This window comes from Oncorhynchus mykiss, chromosome 22 (assembly GCF_057628025.1).
Source record: "Oncorhynchus mykiss isolate SJ-2025 chromosome 22, ASM5762802v1, whole genome shotgun sequence".
NCBI classification, from domain to species: Eukaryota; Metazoa; Chordata; class Actinopteri; order Salmoniformes; family Salmonidae; genus Oncorhynchus; species Oncorhynchus mykiss.
The window spans coordinates 52,167,171-52,195,108 of record NC_143043.1 but is presented as its reverse complement, the minus strand read 5'-3'; the positions used below and the strand labels follow the sequence as shown (position 1 = coordinate 52,195,108).

Genomic DNA, 27,938 nt, shown 5'->3' with positions numbered 1-27,938 from the left:
ACACGCAAACCTGGGAGAAAAGTCAGAAGCAAAGTAAACAAAGTCAGAAGTAAAAAAACAGTCATCATTCAGGACTATGAAAACTCCGGCTGGATGGGGAAGGGAGGAGGGAGAGAGAGAGGAGGGAGGAAGGAGGGACAATAGGAAGAGAAGAGGGGAAGGAGGAAGAGAGGGAAGGAAGATGGAGGAATAGAAGGAAGAGATGATCAAATGGATGCACCATTTATTTAAAAACAGTAAGTGTCAGCTGAGATACAGTAGAAAAAGTCAACAGCTCATTGTAAATAGCTAGACAAAATAAAACAAGACTTAAAAAATAATAAGTTTGAAAGCATACAAAAAAAAAAAAAAAAAAATCGTAATAAAAATTCTGAAAAGTATGAGCCTTTCATAATTCACATTCTCTAGCGAACCACTCAGCAGAACCACACAAAAAGAGAACCAGACAATCTCGCACCATTTCAACATCATGGTGTAAGCCGCTGACGTACAACCTTGATCTCTAATAGGCAAAGCATCTCTTTACTTCAGACACTGTACAGTAAAATATCCCCCAAATGGAACCCTATAAACATAAAAATAAAATAAAAAGTACACTAATTTTGACCAGACCACACTATGGGCCCTTTTTCAAAAGTAGTGCACTGCATAGGGAATAGGGTGCCATTTGGTACAAACGTCAGTATTCATTATGCGTGATTAATTTCATATCAAATCAGACCAATAAAAAAATAAAACATATTTACTTTGTTTAGGTCTGTGTTGGTCAATTTAGCAACGTGACTTTGGCACAAAAATAAAAACACTTCAACGCCAACATAAAATATCCGGTTGATTTAAAATCCCGTCCACCACATAAAGTGCATAGAAGTCACAGGGTTAAGTATATCAGTTACACACTGGCTGTATCCCAAATAGCACCTTAATCCCTAGGGCCCTGGTAAAACATAATGCAGCACGTAGCGAATGGAGTGCTATTAGGGATACAACCAACTGACTCCGTAATGACAGAAGGCTGCGGTTGGTCATTCCGTCTTGAGTTCTAAATAGGAAGTGTTCAGCCATTGGAGGAGACCATCTCACCAGCCAAACATGTACTCCATCGCTTTGGAAACCAAACTGTCATCTTTCCTTGGAGTCTGTCTGTCAGCTACCACCTGAAATCAAAACACGTAACATGGTCGGTGAATTCCAAAAACAGTCCCGATCCCTAGAAACACAAAGCGTCACTTCATACCACATTATTAAGACCGAAATGTATTGTTAAATTTTAATTATTAACACCGAAATGTATTGTTACATTTTAAAAAAGGTAAAATCGATCCATGCAGTCACATACTTACTTCACCACGTTACAAACTACACGATTGAAAACAATGTATGACTATTGTACTGATTCAAGTTTCTATACATTTGTATCCTGAGCTGCACTCTAGTGGACATAGTGCTGGCTGTAGTCCTCTACAGTGCATCTACTGTAGTCCTCTACGGTCTATACTACATGACCAAAAGTATGTGGACACCTGCTCGACGAACATCACATTCCCAAATCATGGGCATTAATATGGAGTTGGTGCTATAACAGCCTCCACTCTTCTGGGAAGGCTTTCCACTACATGTTGGAACATTGCTGCTATAACAGCCTCCACTCTTCTGGGAAGGCTTTCCACTAGATGTTGGTACATTGCTGCTATAACAGCCTCCACTCTTCTGGGAAGGCTTTCCACTAGATGTTGGAACATTGCTGCTATAACAGCCTCCACTCTTCTGGGAAGGCTTTCTACTAGATGTTGGTACATTGCTGCTATAACAGCCTCCACTCTTCTGGGAAGGCTTTCCACTAGATGTTGGAACATTGCTGCTATAACAGCCTCTGCGAGTGACCAATTGAAGCTCAACATAGCTCAACATTAACACGTGTCCTCTTTCCCAGGGGCAAGTAAAAATAAGTTGGACAAGAACAGATTTAAGTTGTCAGAATGGACAAATAAAAAATATAAAAAAATTGGCAATCAAACAATTGGCTCCGATCAAAGCCTCTGGAAACGATTGAAAGACTAAACTGCTAGAAGTAAAGATTGTAAACGGTCATGGTCAAAACATATTGATGCAGTAGTTGCTAAGATGGGGAGAAGTCTGTCTATAATAAAGCACTGCTCTGTCTTCTTAACAACACTATCGACAAGGCAGGTCCTACAGGCCCTAGTTTTGTCACACCTGGACTACTGTTCAGTCGTGTAGTCAGGTGACACTAAGAGGGACTGAGGAAAATTGCAATTGTCTCAGAACAGGGCAGCACGACTGGGCCTTGGATGTACACAGAGAGCTAACATTAATAATATGCATGTCAATCTCTCCTGGCTCCAAGTGGAGGTGAGATTGACTTCATCACTACTTGTATTTATGAGAGATGTTGAATGCACAGAGCTGTCCGTCTAAACGACTGGCACACAGTTCAAACACCCATGCATACCCCATAAGACATAACACCAGAGGTCTCTTCACAGTCCCCAAGTCCAGAACAGACTGTTGGAGGCACACAGTCCTACATAGAGCCACGACTACACGGAACTCTATCCCACATCAGGTAACTGATGCAAGCAGTAAAATTAGATTTAAAATACAGATAACAATACACCTTATGGAACAGCGGGGACTGTAACATATACGCAACACTTGGATTTTGTGTTATAGATGTGTGGTAGTAGAGTAGAGGCCCGAGGGCACACAGTGTGTTGTGAAATCTGTTATGAATGTATTTGTACATGTTTTTGACAGAACCCAGGAAGAGTCTGCTGCTGCCAGGGATCCATAACAAAAAACAAAATGTGCACATTTGTTGACATTCATTGCTAGTTAGTGAGTTATTTGCCCAGTTATAGCTCACTTTTGGACAGCAATGAAAATCCTGGAAAAAGTAATGGTGTGCATCACCCGTGTGTGTGTGTGTCAGTGGGCCGACAGACATTACGCAGCAGGTAAAATAATGATCTACAGAGGAAACAGATAACCAATTCAAAACAGTGTAGTTTGGCTGGTTATCACGCTAGTTAACTAGCAGCATGTATTAAAAGAGATGTTTTATTTATTTAACTAGTTCAACTATTAGCACATATTAAATGGCACTCATGTCCTAATATACTTTATTCATTTAACCTTTATTTAACAAGGCAAGTCAGTTAAGGGGAACAGTGGGTTAACTGCCTTGTTCGGTGGCAAAACAACATGTAGTTTTTTTGTACCTTGTCAGTCAAGGGACACAATCCAGCAACCTTTTGGTTACTGGCCCAACACTCTAACCCCTAGGCTACCCTGCCGCCCCTACACTCTAACCCCTAGGCTACCCTGCCGCCCCTACACTCTAACCCCTAGGCTACCCTGCCGCCCCTACACTCTAACCCCTAGGCTACCCTGCCGCCCCTACACTCTAACCCCTAGGCTACCCTGCCGCCCCTACACTCTAACCCCTAGGCTACCCTGCCGCCCCTACACTCTAACCCCTAGGCTACCCTGCCGCCCCTACACTCTAACCCCTAGGCTACCCTGCCGCCCCTACACTCTAACCCCTAGGCTACCCTGCCGCCCCTACACTCTAACCCCTAGGCTACCCTGCCGCCCCTACACTCTAACCCCTAGGCTACCCTGCCGCCCCTACACTCTAACCCCTAGGCTACCCTGCCGCCCCTACACTCTAACCCCTAGGCTACCCTGCCGCCCCTACACTCTAACCCCTAGGCTACCCTGCCGCCCCTACACTCTAACCCCTAGGCTACCCTGCCGCCCCTACACTCTAACCACTAGGCTACCTGCCGCCCCACTTTCCACCGGCACTTGTGTATAACAGCAAATGGCGGGCACGCAGTTGATAAGCGAGCACAGTTGAAACCCAATGCCGCATACTCCGGTTGTAAAATAGTCTGAAGAACTCGAATCTGGCTAGGAATCTTCTCTATTCAATACTGACAATGTAATTCTGACAGTTCAAATAGATTATTAGAATAGCCTAATTGACAAGTAACTCCTATGCTGTCAAGAACTCCCCTGAAAACTGAATATTTTAACCTTACAAATAGATAAACATCTTAGGTCACTACCTCACCCACCGTAGCAATTTGATTAAAAAGGTTCAATTGAACGAGGGACTTATTTTTATAAAAATGACAGAAGCATTTGGTTGTAATTGTAGTGTTGCAGGGTGGATAACCATCTTCCAGGAGAGATACTGGGTGAGCGGGATACTGGGTGAGCGGGGAGGCCAACCATCCTCCAGGAGAGGCACTGGGTGAGCAGGGAGGCCAACCATCCTCCAGGAGAGATACTGGGTGAGAGGGGAGGCCAGCCATCCTCCAGGAGAGATACTGGGTGAGTGGGGAGGCCAACCATCCTCCAGGAGAGATACTGGGTGAGCGGGGAGGCCAACCATCCTCCAGGAGAAATACTGGGTGAGCGGGGAGGCCAACCATCCTCCAGGAGAGCTACTGGGTGAGCGGGGAGGCCAACCATCCTCCAGGAGAGATACTGGGTGAGCGGGGAGGCCAACCATCCTCCAGGAGAAATACTGGGTGAGCGGGGAGGCCAACCATCCTCCAGGAGAAATACTGGGTGAGCGGGGAGGCCAACCATCCTCCAGGAGAAATACTGGGTGAGCGGGGAGGCCAACCATCCTCCAGGAGAAATACTGGGTGAGCGGGGAGGCCAACCATCCTCCAGGAGAGATACTGGGTGAGCAGGCTTTTATTCCAGGCCTGCTCTCACAACCCACATTGTAAAAAAAAGCAACTTCTCAACAGGACCTTGATAAGCGGACTCCGGTGTGTTTAAGCAGGGTTGGACCAAAAGCCTGCACACCCAGTAACTCTCCAGGTGGAGGGTTGACGGGCCACAAGTGTTTTGCACAGCAGCCTATCAGTGCAGTGTTTTACTTTTTTAAGTGCCTTGCTCAAGGCTACAACGGCAGGAGATGGTGTCTAATACATGGGATCAGAGACCAGCAGCCTTCCTGTGTCAATACCAGTGATATATAAAAAATAAAATAGAAATTGAGCCTTTATTTAACTAGGCAAGTCAATTAAGAATGTGTTCTTATTTACAATGACGGCCTACCCCGGACGACGCTGGGCCAATTGTGAGCCGCCCTACGGGACTCTCAATCACGGCCAGATGTGATACAGCCTGGATTAATTAAGGTAATTTTGGTTAAATTGTTCCTTGCAACATTGAAAAATCGAGTCGATTGTTGTTCTGACAAGTAAGAAATAAGGTATAGCGCTGGCTTCCAACCCCTACTGGATTGGCTGACAATAGCTGCTTGATATGTAGAACTACCTAGCTTGCGAGGCTAGAACCACATGAGGGAAAGGCTAGCACTACCTACCATTCCAGTGTTTAATTGCTATATTGTAATTACTTTGCCACCATGGCCTATTTATTGCCTTACCTCTCTGATCCTACCTCATTTGCACACACTGTATATAGATTTTCCTACTGTATTATTGATTGTTTATTCCATGTGTAACTCTGTTGTTGTTGTTGTTGTAGAATTGCTTAGCTTTAGCTTGGCCAGGTCGCAGTTGCAAATGAGAACTTGTTCTCAACTAGCCTACCTGGTTAAATAAAGGTGATATAAATAAAAATACATGCACCACACGAGGGTGAGGCTGGCACCACACGAGGGTGAGGCTGGCACCACACGAGGGTGAGGCTGGCACCACACGAGGGTGAGGCTGGCACCACACGAGGGTGGGGCTGGCACCACACGAGGGTGAGGCTGACACCACACGAGGGTGAGGCTGGCACCACACAAGGGTGAGGCTGGCACCACACGAGGGTGAGGCTGGCGTGGTTAGGTCAGTGACGCTTGTATAGTGTATATTACCAGTAAAGCAATGCTGCCAAAACGGTTCCTTTGAACATACCTTGACAATAAAAAAAAACATTAAATTATATGAAGAGTGCCATGGTCCTCGTCTTTTTTTAAATGTGCCAAACAAACTTCTATTGGTTTGGCAATTAAGTATTGAATGGTTAAACTCCCTGATCCTACCTGGTAGTCACTGCTGCAGGCCTTATAGGCTGCACTGAGGGGCCTCATAGAGGAGCGAGGTGTAGTGACATGGTGGCTGGGGGTTCCATTTCTGACTGGAGGAGTAAACACTGAGCCAGAGGAGGTAGAGCCTCGGTCTGAGCTCTCCATCACATTCTGAGAGAGAGAGACCCGAGACAAAAAAAGATTTAAAAATGTTTTTTTTTAACATTTTTAAATGTTGACTTTTCAGTTGAATTATTCTTACAGGGTAAATTCCAATTATCACTAAATGAAAGTTTTCCTAATTTAAAAATGTACCCAGAGTGATTTACCTTATCGATGCATGGTTTAACACCAATCATTATCGCCTCGCCAAAAATCTTCCCGTCTTTACTAAGAGCTTTTCTTGCTTGTAGTTTTGACTGATATTGAAAGTGCATCCAGTTACCAGCGTTGGACATCTAGTAGAACAAGAGAACAGAACGGTGTGACAGGACAGAACACATGCTCGCGCACAGACACAAATATAAGCGCACACCAAAAAAAAAAAACACACACGCACTCACACACTTTGAACATTATTTTAAAAAGGATGCAAAATATTGTTACCACGTGTTTCGTTATGTTTCCATACTGGGCGAACTGCAGCAGAATATAAGACGCGGAGGCCGGAGGGAACCTGTTTTAACGAAATGCTTTAGTCATTCAGGAAGCTGTTTATTTTTCACCTCCATAATCCCATTCTATCTATGGGTGCTGCATTGTGGGCCACAGATCAAAACACATTCGGTGCATCTGTTTAAGGTCTCGCTTAAAAGTGAACGGAGATGATTCGATTGGTCCTACAGTGAAAACTCTGTCCACCTGGTAGGTAAACCAGGTGATCTATAAAAGAACGTATCCGATCATTTCAACGGTTAAAAGTTAGATATTAGGGGGGGGGGGGTGCAATACCAGGAACATACCCAAATACAGTGATCCAAGTATCATCTAGATGGTCTTCAGAAGACAGTGCGTCTCCCTGAGTGAAGAAAGGGTCTACTTGGGCTGGAGACATCGTTGACTTGGCCTGCTGACCGGTACTATCAGGACTAAATAGACTGGACGCTGTTAGAGAAAATTAGGACATACCTGAGAAATCCCTCTCCTAGCAAAACAAAAAAAAAAAATTGGTACAAATAAGTTAGAATGTTTTTGTTTTTTATTAATTCTCGCTCACCTGTTCCCGGTGTGACAGCCATATAACCAGACAGTGGGGTTTGCATCATTGAGAAGGGCTAAGAGAAGATAACATCTAAAATTATTACATGTCGTCTCAACGTAGATACACAACTCAAAATCAAAAGTTGCTAATATAGCAGGTGTAGAATCACTAGCGTTTGGTTAGAACACGTGCCTGGCTAAAGCAACAGACCCCAGAGTGACTAAAGAGTCTGGGGGCTCTGATGTGATCTGCATGATGCATCCATAACGAAAGGAGCTGTGCTTTTACATTGTTGTTTGTGCTGTCGCTCAAAACACCAACAAACACAACACCTGCGCACCAAACCCTTGCTTTTCAAATCCAAACAGCGAGAGATCTTAATCGCTTCAAAGCCTAAAGCAGCGTTACCCGGCCAGTGGGTCCACAGCATTCCTGCTCACTGGCCAAACCTGTGGCCAGCCAGGCTATTAGAACACTGTCTGTGAGTGTAAAGTGTCCAGGCTATTAGAACACTGCTCTGTGAGTGTAAAGTGTCCAGGCCAGTGACCAGGCTATTAGAACACTGCTCTGTGAGTGTGAAGTGTCCAGGCCAGTGACCAGGCTATTAGAACACTGCTCTGTGAGTGTAAAGTGTCCAGACCAGTGACCAGGCTATTAGAACACTGTCTGTGAATGTAAAGTGTTGTTACACATAAGGAGAGGGATGGAACCTACTCTGTTAAAACGTACCTGTTTATGTGCACCCATAGGGGACATCCCGATGGCAGGACTGGAGAGATCATCATAGATACTCCTGACTGGAGGGGCCCCACTCTTGTCTTTAGGTGTAGGAACTACAGGTTGTGGGGGAGAGCCACCTAACAGAGCGAGGGTTAGAGAAACAGTCAGGGATCAATCGGATATAGCGCAGGGAGGACCGACTGCCTTTGTCAGAAGACAGCACAAAGTGAAAGTAACAGATCTGATAGTAACAAATAAGGTGTTTTAAAGCAAGTTAGGCCGATCAAGCTGGAGGAGTTAGCTAGCCTAATTTGTCTATGAATGGGATGTTAGATAATGACATACGACAGATTGCAAAGTCAGCTAGCTAGCTATTTGTTTTTAACTAGTAAATGACAAAAATGAAAGCAAACTCTCCCTCACCTGCTTGAAATGGTGACCTCATTTCCATGACCCCAAATGACCGAGGCTGGGGTGTGACAGGTGCTGGCAGATCCCCCATCAAAAACCCGGGAAGGAACTGGGCACCCAGGCCGGGTTTATGCGATGTTGGGGAACCCAGAGTCATTGGTTCTGTGCCTAGGGGGGGGGGGGACACATGGCAGGTAACATTAGTTAGCAAAGCTATTACGTTAACTACACTCAATTAAAATATAAAATGCAACAATTGAGTTAGAGTTCATATAAGGAAAACAGTCCATTTTAAATTCATTAGGCCCTAAATATATGGATTCCATATGACTGGGAATACAGATATGCATCTGTTGGTCAGATACCTAAAAAAAAAAAAAAAGTAGGGGCGTGAATCAGAAAACCAGTCAGTATCTGGTGAGACCATCATTTTCCTCATGCATCTTTGTGTGGCCGATGTGAAATGGCTAGCTAGTTAGCGGTGGTGCGCGCTACTAGTGTTTCAGTCGGTGACGTCACTCGCTCCGAGACCTAAAAGTAGTTGTTCCCCTTTGCTCTGCAAGGGCCGCGGCTTCTGTGGAGCGATGGGTAACGATGCTTCGTGAGTGACTGGTTGATGTGTACAGAGGGTGCCTGGTTTGAGCCCAGGTTAGGGTGAGGACAGGGACGGAGTTGATCAGGCTGTTGATTGTAGCCTGTGGAATGTTGTCCCCGCTCCTCTTCAATGGCGGTGCGAAGTTATCAGTGGGAACTGGAACAGGCGGTCATACACGTCTATCCAGAGAAGACCAAATGTGGACAATGGGTGAAATGTCTGGCACATTATGGTGCCCCCCCCGAAAAGCAATGCAACAAAGTGCATAAATTAAAGGTGAAACAGTGTTTTTCATTCATGTACTCTGATTTTCAAGCCTCTGTTTTGGATTAATGACGGTGTGCGGCTCTCTATCGGTCAGTATTCTGATTTTGACTCCTACGCATCTGGAACAGGTGCAGCAATTCTTCAGTTGCGCAAACCCAATTTCATCAGTTGTCTGGTCTCAGACGATCCCGCAGGTGAAGAGGTGGCTTATGGTAGAAAAATTCATATTAAATTATCTGGCAATAGCTCTGGTGGACATTCCTGCAGTCATTATGCCAATTGCACACTCCCTCAAAACTTGAGACATCTGTGGCATTGTGTTGTAAAAAAAAAAAAAAAAAAAAAAAAAAAAACACATTTTAGAGTGGTTTTATTGTCCCCAGCACAAGATGTGTGTGTAATACACGTGCTGTTTAAATCAGCTTCTTGATATGCCACAATTTTTGGGATCAATTATTTCAGCTCATGAAACATGTTGCATTTAGATTTTTGTTCAGTATAGTTGTTAGCACAATGGTACCTAGCTTTGGATCTTTGTTATTAGCTAACTAAAGTTAGTCTATTGCCTCTTCCACATTGTTAGCCAATTAACTTACCTAAGTTAGTTGGCTAGTAACTAGGTAACTAACATTAGCTATAATATTTATTTAATCAGGCAAGTTGTTTAAGAACAAATTATTATTTACAATAACGGCCTACAAGGGCCAAACTCAGACGACGTTGGGCCAATTATGCGCCGCCTGGAATCGAACCAGGGTCTGTAGTTACGCCTCTAGCACTGAGATGCAGTGCCTTAGACCGCTGCACAGCCCCTATACACATTCCAACGTATTGCCATAACTAGCTAATGCTACTTACCAGTCACCATGCATAGTTTGATAACTACAGTAACTAGCTACTATAGTTTGTTGGTTGGCAAGCCAACTGTGCAAACCAGGGATTTATTTTGTTGACGTTCTCTGAATGTTACTTTAGTAGCTTGTAAGAACCTCAAAACGCAGTTAAAAAAATAAACACGGGTTAATTTAGTTTTATAGTCTAGTTTCCTAGCAAGCCACTAACATTACATAAAACTGTCTAAAGAAGCCAACTCATGTGACAATGTGTTGGCTTAGCTAGCTAACGTTAGCTAGTTTATTTGCTAGCTAGCACTAGCAGTATTGTCTCTTGTTTAGTTACCTAGCTAGACAAGAGAAAAAAAAGGGTTAAGCTACCCACCTTGGAAATCCATCCTAAGGGACCACCGATTGTACCAAACCTTGGAACCAAATTATATAATAACAATAATATATATTTAAAATATATATTATATATATAGAATAACAAATTCACGCGAATGAAGCAACAAAACGGATATGTATCTTTAAACACACCACCGGACAAGCACCTTAAATTTTCAAATTCTGTCGGAAATCTCGCGTTATTTCGGCACCGGTATTCACGCAGCTAGCACGCTGGCCTTGAGTAATGGTTCTGTGTTCAGGCAAATGTGATGATGGAATGTTTCATTGAAGCCAGTGAAAACAACATTTATGTATTAGCTAGAACTTAGACATTATTGGGAAAATAACTGTTAAGTTATATCTCACTGCAAAGAGGAAAAACGTAGCGCGCATCTAAATCAACACGGAGAAGAAAATAAAAAAATAATGGCGAGGCTGTCGGAAGTTGCAAAATTATTGCGGAAGTTATCATAAATAAGCAAGTTTGTTGTGATTTACCACACACGTTCACGACATTGAATTATATATACTGTAAATGCAAAATGTATAGAAATGAGCACACACTGAGGAAATTACCAGTTATGTGATATTCAGCATTCTTACGTATGTACAAGCAGTTCTGCAGAACATGCTGAATTTATTGGCTTGAATACAACATTTCTGCATCAATTAGGCTACATCCGCTGCAGTTCATTGCATAACACCCAACACACAATACAGCGGTAGCAAATTATGATAATCAAACAAATGTATACCTTTATGTGAAGGAGGGGATCACCTATACTGTAGGACTATACCGTTTTCATCGAACGCAGGCTTTTGTCTCTCTGTTACGCTATTGAGCATTGCCATAGTATGGTTTGGCATGTAAATTATTACAATCAGGAAGTTTGATAGTAACTCCATACAGTTTAAATAGGCCAGTCTTCTCTGGCTCTCTCCCCTGACTCGAGTGACTGCCGTCAGCTGACTACTTGACTGGCATGCCGGTATACTCTTAATCCAAGTTGGGACATCTTTAAAAGGAGTCTGATACTGTAATATTTATAGGCAGGTCTACATGAATAGCAGTACATATGCCATAAACAGCATAAATGTGCACTGTGCTGTGCCTTGGATCCATCAGTCCCTCTGGCAAAAAAAAATATTATCTTTGGTCTGCTTTGTATGTTGAAGTAGTCATAATTCTGACAATTACAAGTAAGGTAAATCATGTGATTCATGTCTAGTGAACGAGAATAACTGCAAGCCTTATTGTGACTCAAACAAACCATAAAGTAGGGCTACGGCTTTAATCGAGGAATTCGTTGCTTGATGCGCTTCAGGCCTACATTATAGGCGTATATTTGTTTATATCTGTGTTTTGTCGGTTGCTGTGTAGCCTTCCTTATAATCGGGAGAGAATAACCGTGACTATAGCTAATACTATTGAGAACAACACGCAGATTACTTGTATTGATTCGTTCTGAATCAGACAGTTATCAATGCTGCCTGATGCCATCATGAACATGCCTTTTCTTTTGTGTGTACTGTAGGCCTAGTGTAGTGTGGGCCTATACACTGCAGTGCATAATACTCCAAATAAAGCCTATGTTCAGTGTTCTCTAGTCGAAATGTTTTTTGAAAAGTATACAAATTGAGAACTAACGCAAATGCACATGGTAGAAATAAAATGATTCGATAATGCGAGGATATTTTTCTTCGTCTCTCGGCCGTCGGGCGTAGAACTCGACATTGTGCTCCTTGAATAAATACATCCTCCACCCCCTTTTGCTTCAAAAAACCAACGCTACAACCTAAGTTAAAATCTTAGAATAAAAAAGACGGTGCCAAACCTCAATTACATTTATTTTGAGTACCGTAATATATATATGTTGTAATATGCTTCTCAGTGAGATCCGCATGCGCTTCCCGACTTGCTTTTTCTTTGCATTCCTTTCTTGTCACGCATGCGCAGACGGCTCTTATTGCCATTACCTTATTTGGATATGGTAATTTTCAACTTCAAACAGCCTATCAGTGACCGAATCCGTTATCACGTGACGCTCAAAGATCGCTTGGGAGGCGGTGTCAAGTGTGGAGCTGACTTTAAAAGCAGTGGGCAAGACACAGAGCTCTCAGTGTAGGGAGAAACAGGGATGAGATGTAATAGGAAACTTGGTTTCTATGAAATTTTGTAATATTTACAAGAAAATAATAATAATAACATAAAAGAATCATCAAAAATCCCTCTTTAAGTTAATAGCCTGCCCATAGGATTTTTAGATTTAGTTCAGGTTATTGAAGGGCATTTACACTCACTATTCTGACACTTTTGTAAAGATGTGTGAGGCAGTTAGTTAGCTAGCTAGCTAGCTAAGGCGGCAGGAGGAGAACAAAAGATTTTTTTTTTCAGTTTTGACCGGTTGCACTGACACCAAGTCCATGCAGAACGTGTCATCACCAACACAATGCCCGTGTTACTTTTTCTGATAGACACGTCCGCGTCAATGAACCAGCGCACCCATCTGGGCACTACCTATCTGGACATTGCAAAAGGCGCTGTTGAGACTTTCATGAAGGTACTGTAACAACGAGACAACAGCCCTGGAAGACCCCCACGCGGGATCGCCGTTTTGACCATCTTTGTGTTAAAGTTACTAACTAACCCTGACAACAAATAATAATCGCTCGATAACCGTTTTTTTCGTTTATTCTTTCCACAGCTTAGAGGCAGAGATCCGGCGAGCCGAGGGGACCGGTATATGTTGATAAATTTTGAGGACGTTCCCCTCGGAATCAAGGTAGAGTTTTTATTTTCGGTCATGTCCTACTTTACATTACGCAAGCTAGACAGATTTTTTTTTTTTTTGTCTTCTCACATTTCGATCACCATATCAGTTGTGTGAGAAAAAAATCTTCAGACGGAGCGTTCATAACCCCCTCTTTTTAAAACATGGCCGACATTTTGTTTCAATGTGAGCACGGAGCAGCGTCAGAGAGGGTAAGAGGCGAAGCGAGAGGTTTCACTCTCACCGAAATCTGTCCAAAATAAACCCAATGCGTTTCTATGGGGTTTATTTTGGACTTAAACTTGTCACCTACCTTTTCCCGCATTTTTGGGACAACAACTTTGATTTGTGAGGGGACAGACACGACCATCTCGTCGTTTATATAGATCTCTGACAGCATGGAACTCTGGGTGATTTTTTTTTTTTTTAGGCTATAGGACTAGATAGTAGGGAGGGTGGTGTCAGGGTTGTTAACTTATACCACTTTTGAACAACTGTCACAACTTTACAACGTTATTTAGTTTACACACTTTATTTTTTTTCTCTATGGATTTTTTTTTTTGTGGTTCAGTTGATACAGTAGCATAGAATAAGCAGTCTATTTGTTAACAATATTTCCTAAGGCAAGTAAAGAGAAAAAAAGTAAATTTACATACATTGTTTATCAACTTATTTACACTGTAAAAAGTTTAATTAATTCACCTGATCTTAGAAATCATCAATGTTGTCAGACAAAATATATATATATAAGACCCACTTTGTTCTGTGTATGTTGTTGACGACTTGTATACCTCTTACCCTATTTCAAAAGGCTGGATGGAAAGAGAGCCATGCCACATTCATGACAGAGCTGAGGAACCTTCAAGCAGCAGGACTCACAACTATTGGCCAGTCTTTGAGGACCGCTTTTGATTTGCTCAATCTCAATAGATTAGTGTCTGGGATAGACAACTATGGACAGGTATGTTGTACTCCGAGATAGAGGAGAGAATTGGTCAACTTTTTTTTCCCGCCCCCCCCTCTAGGGTCCCCCATCTTTTGTCCCCTACCCTGCCAATCTCACAGTCTTACAAGCATCATACTCCTGCACATTGTCCCCACACACTCCTTGAGGATCAAGTGATGACATGAACCAACAGTGTGGTAGGAGTTCCAACAACGTATTTTTGCAAAGTTTTTTTTTTTTTTTAAGCTAGTATTAATGTACTGGTTTTGACTTTTTATTTAATTTAATTTTTTAAGACATTTTTGACGTGACTGCTGGTTTTCTCCTGTAAGGCATTTCATCCAGAGCAACCCTTCACAATGAACTTCCTTTATCTCTCCTATTTGTATAGAAGAGAAATGGATAGGCAATAGTTTAATGTTAGTATGTCACTTAGAACTGGGTTCTCTCTAAACTGAAACATGAAGGGGGAGGAGAGAGAGAATCTAGAGCGCTCAAATTTTACCCTATGAGGTCCGGACTAATGCTGGTTTTCTGCTCTACCTGATGATTAATTACACCCACATGGTATCCCAGGTTTAAATCAGTCCCTGATTTAGAATGGGAGAGAGAAAAAGCAGTGGGACTTGCTTTGAAGTCCAGATTTTAATTTGAGGGATCTTACAGTCCATCAATACATCAGGTGCCGTATACAGACAAAGGAGACGGCTTAAGATGTAGCTATATCCTGGCCTTAGACTAGTATCAGTGATGAACAGTGCTCAGGAGATAGGCCTCTCCTGATCTAGCCTCTAAGGATTGGTTTCTGCTATGTTAGCCACTCGTCTTTTTTTTTTCCCTCTGATGGGAATATCCACCCACTGGATGGTACTCTATTGGTTTCCTCCTCTGGTTTCCTCTGGCTGTCTACCTGCTATATGCATAGTAAACAGTGGTCAAGTCTCTGCTTTCACGTTCATTCCAATGTAGGGCTATGTTGACTATTGCATCATACTGTATCTATGGGAACAAGTGGGTACATTTAAAAATAATAATAATCTCCCTATTATTACAATACTATAGTGTACACAGGGTCAGTATCATTATTTGCTAGTTAAGAGATAATGGTATTGAGGTAAGTTGTCAGGAGGCTGATTGAATGTATAAATGTTTAATCAGCGTCTGCTGAGACAGGAAAGATGTCCGCCCATACCTTCAAGGGTAATGCATACTTACTACATACATAATGCATGTAGATATGTCTGTCTGTCTGTCTCTGTCTGTGTCTCTCTCTGTGTGTGTTCAAAGGCCTCTGTCACCCCAGCAGAAAGGCACATGTAGGTACAGCATGCACACAATCATCCACACACATCGTGCACATACAAACACACGAGTACAATCTTATTTTGGTGATCCAGTCTTTCCTCTTGGTCAGTTGAGGTAGGATTCCATTTGAGAATATGTCACAGCCACACCTTAGGTCTCGTCCGGCCACGCCCTGCTTCGTCTCCGTCCTCTCACCATGCCTTTTGTTAGTATCCTCAGACGTTGGGTCTCATTCGCATCTCCTTTCCCTCATAGTAGAGCTGGACTGGTGAAAGCACTTTCCACCGGCTGGGATCCACCCCCCCATTGCGTTCACCTATCCTGTCAATTCAAATGAGTGTAAATGAGGTAGAGGAGATGATGTCCGTTCTAGACTATCGAGATGCATCCCCTTGTATCTGGTCTGAGCACATGGGCTGCTATAACAAAGACCTCAATGTTGTTATTTTTTATTTTTTTGCCTGGAGGAAGAACACTATGACAGGACCCCCTTTTTCCTGGAGAGCTACCCAGTAGTTTTTTGTTGTTGCTCCAATCCCAGTTGTAACTTATGCTGTGTTCATAACCATTTGGGAAGGTGTTATTTAACACATACAACTGGGGGAATTAAAATAAACATTGTAATTACTAGTGGATAACTCCTCTTATCATCCCTGAGCTCCTACTTCTCCCACACGCCGACCTCCTAAGAACAAATTCTTATTTACAATGACGTCCTACCACGGCCAATGTCACCTAAGGAAATGACCTGCGTAACAGTATTTTCCGCAGTTGAATGTAACAACAATGTTATTCCTCAAAAAAAAAAAAAAAACTCATGATAGTTGTACTTTTAGTTTCTGGTTGATGCAACTTGTTGGCCAATAGTCGACTGTTATTTCTCAACCAGTTCAACGCATCCAACTGGTAGTCACGCCTTCACAACTAGTAATTGCTACCTTCCCACAAACAGAATTATCTGACACAGCTTATCTACCAGCAAAGTTTTGGAATCGGGTGTGCTATTTTTTGTAAATATTTTTTTAATTTAACTAGGTAAATCAGTTAAGAACAAATTCTTATTTACAATGGCGGCTTAGGAACAGTGGGTTAACTGGTCTAGGAACAGTGGGTTAACTGGTCTAGGAACAGTGGGTTAACTGGTCTAGGAACAGTGGGTTAACTGGTCTAGGAACAGTGGGTTAACTGGTCTAGGAACAGTGGGTTAACTGGTCTAGGAACAGTGGGTTAACTGCCTGTTCAGGGGCAGAACGACAGATGTTTACCTTGTCAGCTCGGGGATTCGATCCAGCAACCTTTCAGCAACTGGCCCAACGCTCTAACCACTAGGCTCTACCTGCTATCTGTAGGTTTGGAGCAAAAACCTACAGGACAGTAGCTCTCCAGGAACAGGGTTGGAGCAAAAACCTACAGGACAGTAGCTCTCCGGGAGCAGGGTTGGAGCAAAAACCTACAGGACAGTAGCTCTCCAGGAACAGGGTTGGAGCAAAAACCTACAGGACAGTAGCTCTCCAGGAACAGGGTTGGAGCAAAAACCTACAGGACAGTAGCTCTCCAGGAACAGGGTTGGAGCAAAAACCTACAGGACAGTAGCTGGGTTGGAGAGCCCTGCTGCAGGGAGAATAACATATCTGCTAGTTTACCTACACGTCTACAGCTTGAAGTGTTTTATTTAAATTTTTTAAAGCTCTTTAGCCAGTGAGGTTTTTAATGTAATGTGTCATAGTGCCCTATAATAGAGCCGGGTGAAATGCCAGTTAGTCACTAGTAGTTAACCATGTATCCTAAATGGTGCCCTATGCACTATATAGGGCCCTACCTTTTGACCAGAGCCCATAGGGCTGATTTGACTGACTGGTTTGATGGACCGCACAACATGGCAACCCGGCTAATAGAGATCTAATTACCCGTCCGTCTGAATTTGAACAGACCTGGCAACGTGCCACAGACTCACTCCCGGCCTACTGATCCTAGACCAACAGATCCACGGGATACACTATACCACCCACACCTGACTCTTGTCAGGCCAGTGGATCAGATCAGTCACACTGATGTGGCACGCCGATAACCGTTTCTATGTTGTGTGAAGCAATAATGAAACTTAGCGACTCTCAAATGAGGATCTGAGTAAATATGTAGCTTCGTTCTGTTTTCTAATGTTTACAATCGATATAAGCCGACGACGTCGTCCTCCTCCCCCCCCCCCTCCGCGCGGGGGTTTTCTCTGGCTAGGAGTTCATTTTGAGAAACATTAGCATGCTAAGTGGGTGTTGACATTCTGAAAGGGAACTCCGGGTTGTCATGGATACCATAGCCGGTCTGTAAATGGTGGTACGTTTCCTTTGACTCCCGTTTTTATGGAACTCGCAATTTATTACTCGGCACAAAACAACAACAAAAAACACACTCTGGTGTCACGATGGGCATTTGGAAGGGAAAAAGATCTGTGTCCATTTTGATTAGGAACAGTCACCGGTGGGGAAATTACTGTAAACCTCAAGAGGAGAGGTAAATTCCTGGACATATGTAGCTCCTTTTGAGAGAGCGAGAGCGAGTGTATCAGGATAGCGGTGAGTAGTTGTTGTTATGGCTTGGTAGAGACCATCTTGACCATAGTGCATCATAGCCATGCCCTCGTGAAGTCTGCTATGTTGGCCACGTTGTCCTCAGGCTAGTGTTTACCTTAGTGTACACTAAGAGGAGGATAGAACTACTGTGATGTCATATCTACCCCCCCCCCCACCCCCCACTGGTCTCTGGAGCCAGAAGGATTATACAGGACCTATGCTGAAGGCCTATGCAGTTTGCTATGAGGAAGAAGAGGGTTTTTCTAAGTGCATCAACTTAATGTGCAAACTCAGTGTTATGAGTGTGCAAGGTAGAGTGGTTTACATATAATGTGTAGGTTTGACTGGAGAGTATAGACACACACACACACAGATGAGTCTTTGTTTTTGTCAAGTGTTGGTGCTGTCTCCACTGCACTGTCCCTACAGACTGTCTATTCATACTGTTAATGTTTCTCCTCTCCTCCCCTGACGCTCATTAACCCCCACCCACCCCTATCAAACCATCCACTGTTAGATGTTGTTGTCGCTCTCTGTTTTCTTCGTTCTCTCCCTTGACCCTCCTAACGCACATCTCCTGTAGGTTTCACTATAATGATGGACTGTCTGTGTCTTGACCCTCCTAACACACATCTCCTGTAGGGTGCAGCCATGCTCTATGTACTCCTGTTGTTACTGCTCCAGACCTCAAGTACCCTTCCTCGCCGCTCCGGAAGCTCATTACAACTTTACATTTTGGCTCAGCTCCTCTTTCTTTCACATGTCCTTTTGAGTTGGATGTATTTATTTATTTGTGCACCTTTTTAACCTCTTTCTTTTTCTTCTCCTCTCCTCTCTTCTCCTCTCTTCTCCTCTCTTCTTCTCTCCTCCTCCTCTCTCTCTTCACAGGGCAGGAATCCCTTTTTCCTGGAGCCGTCCATCATAGTGGCCATCACCGACGGCAACAAGCTGACCAGCAGTGGCGGAGTCCAGGATGAGGTCAGTCATCATGGTTTCCGTGGATACCGGGGTCACAGCCAATCAGGAGTACTTCCTGTGGGTCAGCTGAACAGACGACTCTCTGTCTCTGTTTGTATGTGAAGAGCCACCGCAAGGCGTTATAATTTTTACAGCGGATGCTGCAGAAGTGAACTCTTTTATAAACGACTCGATTGTCCGCCCGCTCACACACACACACGCTGGCTGGTGCACACACACACACACACACACACACACACACACACACACACGGCTGGCTGGTTAAACCTGTCTGAGAACAGCTTATACTATATCTTTGTCTATATATTTTTTTTTTATCTGAGCTGCAGGACATTGAACAAGTCACAGGAGGCTTCTGTTGCCTTCCTAGTTGACAGAATTAAAAACGGGGCGACATGTCCTAGCCTGATCCATAAGCCTACTATGCATTTAGTAATGCATCTAGAAAAAAACATTTATTTAAATTCCTTTTTTAGTTTAACCAGTTAATAATTTAATTATCCAGAATACAACTAAGCCTCGTGTGTTTACTTTTAAATTAGACCCGAACAGCATTTGTTGAATAGGAATAGCCTTTATTAGAGATTCTTCACAGCCCCTTATTCTGGCCAATCATCTCCAACTTGTAAGCAGCACATCAAATTTCTCCATCGATTGGAGGAGCATTGGGCTACTAAAGATTGGCACCAATATGTGATGCCTGACTGTAGCCTATTAATAGGTAACCAGTAGCATTTTGTCCATTATGAAAAGAACACAGAATGTGACTGACCTGCACAGAAAGGAGAGTGTTGATTGGCCAGTAGGCTAGGTGGGAATATTCAGAATCGTTATAACCAATCAATCTGAATACTGAGAGCCTCCATCGACGCCTGATAGGCCATGCAGCAGGACAATTTGTCTTGCTGACTACACTGGCAACGTGAGTGTTGATTTTTGTCCATCCACACCAGACGATCATGACACACAGGTTGAAATATCCCAACCAACTATATTGATTTTGGGGCAGGTTGAAACACACATTTAGCCAGCTAGCTGTTGCTAGCTAGTTTGTCCTGGGAGTTGAACGTTGGGTTGTTAGTGTACCTGACATGCATATACGGGAGTCCTCTTTTCAGCTGGTTCCTTAAATCTTTTCTCCAACTATTAATCCACAGATAAAACAGGAAACCTAGTTAGTTTTTATGTTCGTTATCTTCAATTAATCTCTCCTCATTTGACTTTTTAAGCATCCATGTGGGTTTGTATCTTCCTCGTATCCAATAAGGACGGGACATGCGGAGCATCTCAAATAGATGCAAGTTATATTTTAGTGCTGGGATACACAGATGCTCGTTCATTTATTTTGCGGTGGCCCGGTGAGGTTTTTTTAATGGTTTCAATTAAGATTTTTTTTTTTGTCACTGGTCTACACACTACCCCATAATGTCAGTGCAATTAAGACAACAAAAATATATATTTCTTTAAGTCAAGTATTCAACTCCTTTTGTTATGGCTTAAATAAGTTCAGGTGTAAACATGTGCTTAACAACTCACATAATAAGTTGCATGGACTCGCTCTGTGTGCAATAATACTGTTTTAACTTGATTTTTGAAGGACTACCTCATCTCTGTGCCCCACATATACAATTATCAATTAAGGTCCCTCGGCCGAGCAGTGAATTTCAAACACAGCTCCAACCACAAAGACCAGAGGTTTTCCTAAGGCTCGCAAAGACGGGCACCTATTGGTAGATTGAGGGGGGGGGGGGGCATTGAATATCCCTTTGAGCATGGTGAAGTTATTAATTTGGATGGTTTATCAATACACCCCGTCACTACAAAGATACAGGCGTCCTTCCTAACTCAGTTGCTGGAGAGGAAGGAAACTGCTGTTACAGATTTTAATGGGTGTGACAGGAGAAGACTGAGGATGGATCAGTTTCTCCACAAAACTAATCTAAATGACATATTGAAAAGAAGGAAGTCGGTAGAGAATACAAATATTCCAAAACATGCATCCTGTTTGCAACAAGTCCCTAAAGTAATACTGAAAAAAATGTGGCAAAGCAATTACCATGTTGTGTTTAGGACAAAAAGTTATGTTTGGGACAAATCCAATAAAACACATTACTAAGTACCGCTCTCCATATCTTCAAGCATAGTGGTGGCTGCATCATGTTATGGGTATGCTTGTGATCATTAAGGACTGGGGAGTTTTTCAGGATTAAAAAAATAAATACGTAATGGAGCTAAGAACATGCAAAATCCTAGCGGGAAACCTGGTTCAATTTGCTTTCCACCAGATGCTGGGAGATGAATTCACCTTTCTGCCGGACAATAACCTAAAACACAATGCGAAATCTACATGAATTCCTTACCAAGAATACTGAATGTTCCTGACTGTCTGAGTTACATTTTCAAGCAGATAAGACAAAAACTGTATCGCAAGACCTTAAATGGTTATCTAGCAATGATCAACAACCAAATTGATAGCTTGAATATTTTTTTAAACAATCACGCGCAAACATTGTACAATCCAGATACAGACTCATCACTTTAATCGCTGAGGGGTGTGAATACTTATGTAAATTCAACATTTCTTAAAACGTTTTCACTTTTCCATTATGGGATATTGTGTGTAGATGCTGAGAAAATAAATAAATGTTATCAATTTTGAATTCAGGCTATAACACAATGTGTAATAAGATGAGGGGTATGAATACTTTCTGAAGGCACTGTATCAATATGTCCTTATGAATGCATTTATTTTAGGCAACAACAAAAAAAACTGTCATACATGATTTAATGAAAAGCAGCAAATATACATTGTTTCACATTTCTTTAATAACAGACTCATTAACATGAACACGCAATAGAGCCCCACAGTGGACATAATACCCATAAAACCTAGCTGTCAAACACTGAAATGGTTCCAATAATTGTTTTCCTCCTACATTTTTCCCATAGTGGATTTTATAACCACTTCAAGGTGTCTTTCATGTTGTCTTTCCCTGCCGTGACGTTGTTGGTAACCATCTAAATCTTTCTCGGACAAGGTGACTTTTATCAATATATTTGGCTCTATTTACGCTGATTGTAAAATGCTAATTAGCATGCAAGAGTACGAATCCCTGCGAGGTCTTGTCTGGCTGACACGTTTGCAGTCAGCTAGCTACACTGCCTTGCGAAAGTATTCGGCCCCCTTGAACTTTGCAAGGCACTGTAGCTACTAGCGACCTTGATTCAAAGTGAAAGATCATATTAAACATTTTTCATTTACTGTTCTATATTTTTAACTAATATTTGTCTTGTGTATTTGGTCTTGTACGTAATTCTATCCTAGTAGCAGTCTGATATGTGAGTCTGAAACTGTGCCATGAATACTAGGGTAGTTTTTAGTAAAGAAGCTGTATACAATGGGGGGGGGGATTTGATCCCCTGCTGATATTGTACGTTTGCCCACTGACAAAGAAATGATCAGTCTATAATTTTAACGGTAGGTTTATTTGAACAGTGAGAGACAGAATAACAAAAATAACAATAAAAGAACAAAAAAAGAACCCGGAAAAAAAACGCATGTCAAAAAAATGTTAGAAATTGATTTGCATTTTAATGAGGGAAATAAGTATTTGACCCCTCTGCAAAACATGACTTAGTACTTGGTGGCAAAACCCTTGTCTGACCTCTGATTGCCAACGTTTCTTGTAGTTGGCCACCAGGTTTGCACACATCTCAGGAGGGATTTTGTCCCACTCTTTGCAGATCTTCTCCAAGTCATTAAGGTTTCGAGGCTGACGTTTGGCAACTCGAACCTTCAGCTCCCTCCACAGATTTTCTATGGGATTAAGGTCTGGAGACTGGCTAGGCCACTCCAGGACCTTAATGTGCTTCTTCTTGAGCCACTCCTTTGTTGCCTTGGCCGTGTGTTTTGGGTCATTGTCATGCTGGAATACCCATCCATGACCCATTTTCAATGCCCTGGCTGAGGGATGTTCTCACCCAAGATTTGACTGTACATGGCCCCGTCCATCGTCCCTTTGATGCGGTGAAGTTGTCCTGTCCCCTTAGCAGAAAAACACCCCCAAAGCATAATGTTTCCACCTCCATTTTTGACGGTGGGGATGGTGTTCTTGGGGTCATAGGCAGCATTCCTCCTCCTCCAAACACATTGAGTTGATGCCAAAGAGCTCCATTTTGGTCTCATCTTTCCACAACACTTTCACCCAGTTGTCATCTGAATCATTCAGATGTTCATTGGCAAACTTCAGATGGGCATGTGTATGTGCTTTCTTGAGCAGGGGGATCTTGCGGGCGCTGCAGGATTTCAGTCCTTCACGGCGTAGTGTGTTACCAATTGTTTTCTTGGTGACTATGGTCCCAGCTGCCTTGAGAACATTGACAAGATCCTCCTGTGTAGTTCTGGGCTCATTCCTCACCGTTCTCGTGATCATTGCAACTCCACGAGGTGAGATCTTGCATGGAGCCCCAGGCCGAGGGAGATTGACAGTTCTTTTGTGTTTCTTCCATTTGCGAATAATCGCACCAACTGTTGTCACCTTCTCACCAAGCTGCTTGTCGATGGTCTTGTAGCCCATTCCAGCCGTGTGTATGTCTACAATCTTGTCCCTGACATCCTTGGAGAGCTCTTTGGTCTTGGCCATGGTGGAGAGTTTGGAATCTGATTGATTGCTTCTGTGGACAGGTGTCTTTTTTATATGTAGCAAGCTGAAATTAGGAGCCCTCCCTTTAAGAGTGTGCTTCTAATCTCAGCTTGTTACCTGTATAAAAGACACTTGGGAGCCAGAAATCTTTCTGATTTGATCGGGGGTCAAATACTTATTTCCCTCAAAATGCAAAACAATTTCTAACATTTTTGACCAGTGTTTTAATGGATTTTTTTTGTTATTCTGTCTCTCACTGTTCAAATAAACCTACCATTAAAATTATAGACTGAACATTTCTTTATCAGTGGGCAAACGTACAAAATCAGCAGGGGATCAAATACTTTTTCCCCTCACTGTAGCTAGCTAGATGATATTAGTACCAGACCTGTATTATACCAGCTCTCCTTCTCCTTCAGCTGGTGGATGTCTTTATTTAATCTCTTATTTCTGCCCACTTCATGAGCGAGGTGAAATCTCATTTCAGAAAGCACTGCTGTGTTAGTTCTGAATTGCTTTAACTAACTTGACATGTTCTGTTGCAGATTGTGCCAGACTAACTCGTTGCAGAATGTATCCATAAGCATGAGTGAATAAGCATATTAATTTGACGAATGCACCTAGTAACCCATCAAACGCCTGAACCCCCAACAATGACATTTGTTTTAAAGAAATGTAAATAGTAAACAATGCACACATAATGTACAAACATCTGACTTGAAGTAAAGATTCAGAAAAAATTATTTAATCAATGCCATAAGCCTGGGATATCAAAGAACTATCCGAGAGTGCACAGATTCTTCTGTAGCAATTAGACCAGCACAAATAACACAATGTAAAAACCAAGTTCACGTCGGCACTAAGAAACTGAAATACCCGATTTTTCTAATTGGTTGAACGGGACACCTGTATAACGACAACCAGTTAGCGAGTCGGACATTTCAGAGTTCCGACTAGCATGTGAACTTGGCATGATTTACAAATTGGATTTATAAGTTACATTTTAAAATACTAGGTCAACTCCCGGAGAATGAGACACTTAACAGACTTAAAACAAGGATACCATGTCTATACACAGCTATGTCAACACCCTATATCGACACGGGTCCGTGTAGTCGTGTCTAACCCCAGCCATGTCGACACGGGTCCATGTTGTGAGAAGCACATGTACCAGCACATGTACCACTACATCTGAACCCCAGAATAAGCAGGAGGAGGACAGACACCCTTACACAGGTGGAAATAGGTTTAAAATGAAGGATCGGTACACCACAACCCTTTTAAACGTATTACTGAGCCTAGATGTTATCACGTCAGGAGAAGAACAAGTGAAGGAAGCAGCCTAGGGAAAATGGAGGTAGGCTGGGTTTATAGAGATAAGATGGAGAGTTATGAAGTTGAGACCACGGGGGCAATAAAAAGCAGTGTGGAATAAGGGGGCGCTAGACTCTGCTACAGGGATGGTTGGCCGTGGAATAAACGCACAATGGGTTGCTGGTGTGCTTCTGCACCCGTTTTAGGTTGTTGTCGGGGTGTGTCCCTTGACGTCATTCCATCTGTTGCAGTTTTCAAATCGTGGTCATCGTGTGTCTGTGAATCGCAACCATTAAAGACGATGAGCGATCACAGTGTTGAGCCATACTCAATACAATGTCAGCATTTTGTTGCCAGGGTGGTGGTTTCCACTCTCTACTGTTTGTGAAAGGCTGAAGAAATCTCACCCCAGCCTGTTGGTCCATTTTGAGTGTGTGTGGTCACTTAGGCCAGCATATCAACCAGTATGGGGACCATTTTAGACTGTGTGGTCACTTAGGCCTGCACATCCATCAACCAGTACTGGGACCATTTTAGACTGTGTGGTCACTTAGGCCAGCACATCCATCAACCAGTACTGGGACCATTTTAGACTGTGTGGTCACTTAGGCCAGCACATCCATCAACTAGTACTGGGACCATTTTAGACTGTGTGGTCACTTAGGCCAGCACATCCATCAACCAGTACTGGGACCATTTTAGACTGTGTGGTCACTTAGGCCAGCACAGCCATCAACCAGTACTGGGACCATTTTAGACTGTGTGGTCACTTAGGTCTGCACATCAATCAGTACTGGGGCCATTGGAGACTGTGGGCACTTAGGTCTGCACATCAACCAGTACTGGGACCATTGGAGACTGTGTGATCACTTAGGCCAGCACATCCATCAACCCGTACTGGGACCATTTTAGACTGTGTGGTCACTTAGGCCAGCACATCAACCAGTACTGGGGCCATTGGAGACTGTGTGGTCACTTAGGCCAGCACATCCATCAACCAGTACTGGGACCATTTTAGACTGTGTGGTCACTTAGGCCAGCACATCCATCAACCAGTACTGGGACCATTTTAGACTGTGTGGTCACTTAGGCCAGCACATCCATCAACCAGTACTGGGACCATTTTAGACTGTGTGGTCACTTAGGCCAGCACATCAACCAGTACTGGGACCATTTTAGACTGTGTGGTCACTTAGGTCTGCACATCAACCAGTACTGGGACCATTTTAGACTGTGTGGTCACTTAGGTCTGCACATCAACCAGTACTGGGACCATTTTAGACTGTGTGGTCACTTAGGCCAGCACATCAACCAGTACTGGGACCATTTTAGACTGTGTGGTCACTTAGGCCAGCACATCAACCAGTACTGGGACCATTTTAGACTGTGTGGTCACTTAGGCCAGCACATCAACCAGTACTGGGACCATTTTAGACTGTGTGGTCACTTAGGCCAGCACATCAACCAGTACTGGGACCATTTTAGACTGTGTGGTCACTTAGGCCAGCACATCCATCAACCAGTACTGGGACCATTTTAGACTGTGTGGTCACTTAGGCCAGCACATCCATCAACCAGTACTGGGACCATTTTAGACTGTGTGGTCACTTAGGCCAGCACATCCATCAACCAGTACTGGGACCATTTTAGACTGTGTGGTCACTTAGGCCAGCACATCCATCAACCAGTACTGGGACCATTTTAGACTGTGTGGTCACTTAGGTCAGCACATCCATCAACCAGTACTGGGACCATTTTAGACTGTGTGGTCACTTAGGCCAGCACATCCATCAACCAGTACTGGGACCATTTTAGACAAAAACACAGCCCTTTATGCAGCGTTGCACCCTCGGTGACGCCGGCAGCGTTGCACCCTCGGTGACGCCGGCAGCGTTGCACCCTCGGTGACGCCGGCAGCGTTGCACCCTCGGTGACGCCGGCAGCGTTGCACCCTCGGTGACGCCGGCAGCGTTGCACCCTCGGTGACACGCGTTGTTGCGCGACATAAAGTAGCGCGACATGCTGACAACACTTGCCACGCACATGTTGATTTTAATTTTTTTTTTATAAAACATTTCTTCCATACACACGCGATCATGACATTACAGGATAAGATATTAAAAGTAACTATTAACTTGCGGGGCATGTTAAACACACAAACATTCATGGCCATTTCTCTAGCTTGCTATTGCTAGCTAATTTGACCTGGGAAAGAACATTGGGTTATTTATTTTACCTCAACTTTTTTTTGCCGAATTTTCATAGAATTTGGACCCAGATTCATACTTGGATTGTTGTTTTTTTTCTACTCTGACTATAAACACCTGCAAAAGCTGGATATCTAGCGATCCGTTCTGATGCATTCTAACAGTCTAATAAATACAGTTCCGTTCCATGCAGTCTCATCACAAAGCAGTTGATAATATTGTCACCCGTCTGACTATTGTCAATTGAATCTTGTCTTTAGGATACATCTGTTTTTATTATAGGCCTGGGTGTGAAATTAGTTTTTATATACTGTCGTTTAGGTGTAGTTTCTATGGCAGCTAACTGGTGAAGGAAGGGGGTGATGGTGACACGTCCTCCTAGAACTGCTTATAACACAAACTCAGTTTGCGATATCGAAATTCTAACAACGACAGCGTGTTGTATAGACTTATTTAGGAAAAGTCAAGGATGGGTGAACATGACTTTGAAAATGGTAATTAAAATGTTAAATTCTTATGACTTCAAATTATGTTCTCTGAGTTAGTTAGTTATATATATATATATGAATAATCTCCCCTCGTTCATCTGTCAAATACCCACGTGGGGTTGTATGCTCCTGAAAACTGAGTAGATGGGGAAAGGTGTGTCAAGTAGAACCAAGTTCTATTTTAGAGCTTGGCTTTGCTGACGTGAGTCAGCGCTGTGAGTAAAATCATTTTAATAACATGTACAGGTATGTGTAAAATGTATTTGTCATTCCA

At 43.0% G+C, this 27,938-nt stretch overlaps 2 protein-coding genes across 6 annotated transcripts in view; one reads left to right on the top strand and one right to left on the bottom strand.

Annotated features, from left to right (window-relative positions):
* Positions 1-206: 206 nt before the first annotated feature.
* LOC110501947 (nucleoporin NUP35) lies at positions 207-12,414 on the bottom strand. Of its 5 annotated transcripts, none has more exons than XM_090216450.1 (9): positions 12,305-12,414; positions 8,373-8,528; positions 7,959-8,086; positions 7,245-7,302; positions 6,991-7,132; positions 6,635-6,704; positions 6,358-6,486; positions 6,044-6,199; positions 207-1,157 (listed from the first exon to the last, which is right to left on the bottom strand). In XM_090216450.1, exons 2-9 carry the CDS (start codon positions 8,515-8,517, stop codon positions 1,080-1,082), a joined length of 906 nt encoding a protein of 301 aa, XP_090072576.1. In that variant the 5' UTR covers positions 8,518-8,528; positions 12,305-12,414; the 3' UTR covers positions 207-1,079. The 5 variants fall into 5 exon arrangements, with proteins under 5 accessions (XP_090072576.1, XP_036815327.1, XP_036815326.1 ...); XM_036959432.2 differs by having other exon boundaries at positions 12,290-12,398; XM_036959431.2 differs by having other exon boundaries at positions 11,201-12,381.
* An 88-nt stretch (positions 12,415-12,502) lies between these two features.
* The window catches only part of ints6 (integrator complex subunit 6), a 39,084-nt gene continuing 23,648 nt past the window's right edge, over positions 12,503-27,938 (top strand). Inside the window, exons 1-4 of the mRNA XM_036959427.2 lie at positions 12,503-13,006; positions 13,151-13,228; positions 14,028-14,177; positions 18,923-19,012. Of these exons, the coding sequence (XP_036815322.2) occupies positions 12,896-13,006; positions 13,151-13,228; positions 14,028-14,177; positions 18,923-19,012 (429 nt within the window). The 5' untranslated portion in view covers positions 12,503-12,895. The remainder of the gene's footprint in view (positions 13,007-13,150; positions 13,229-14,027; positions 14,178-18,922; positions 19,013-27,938) is intronic.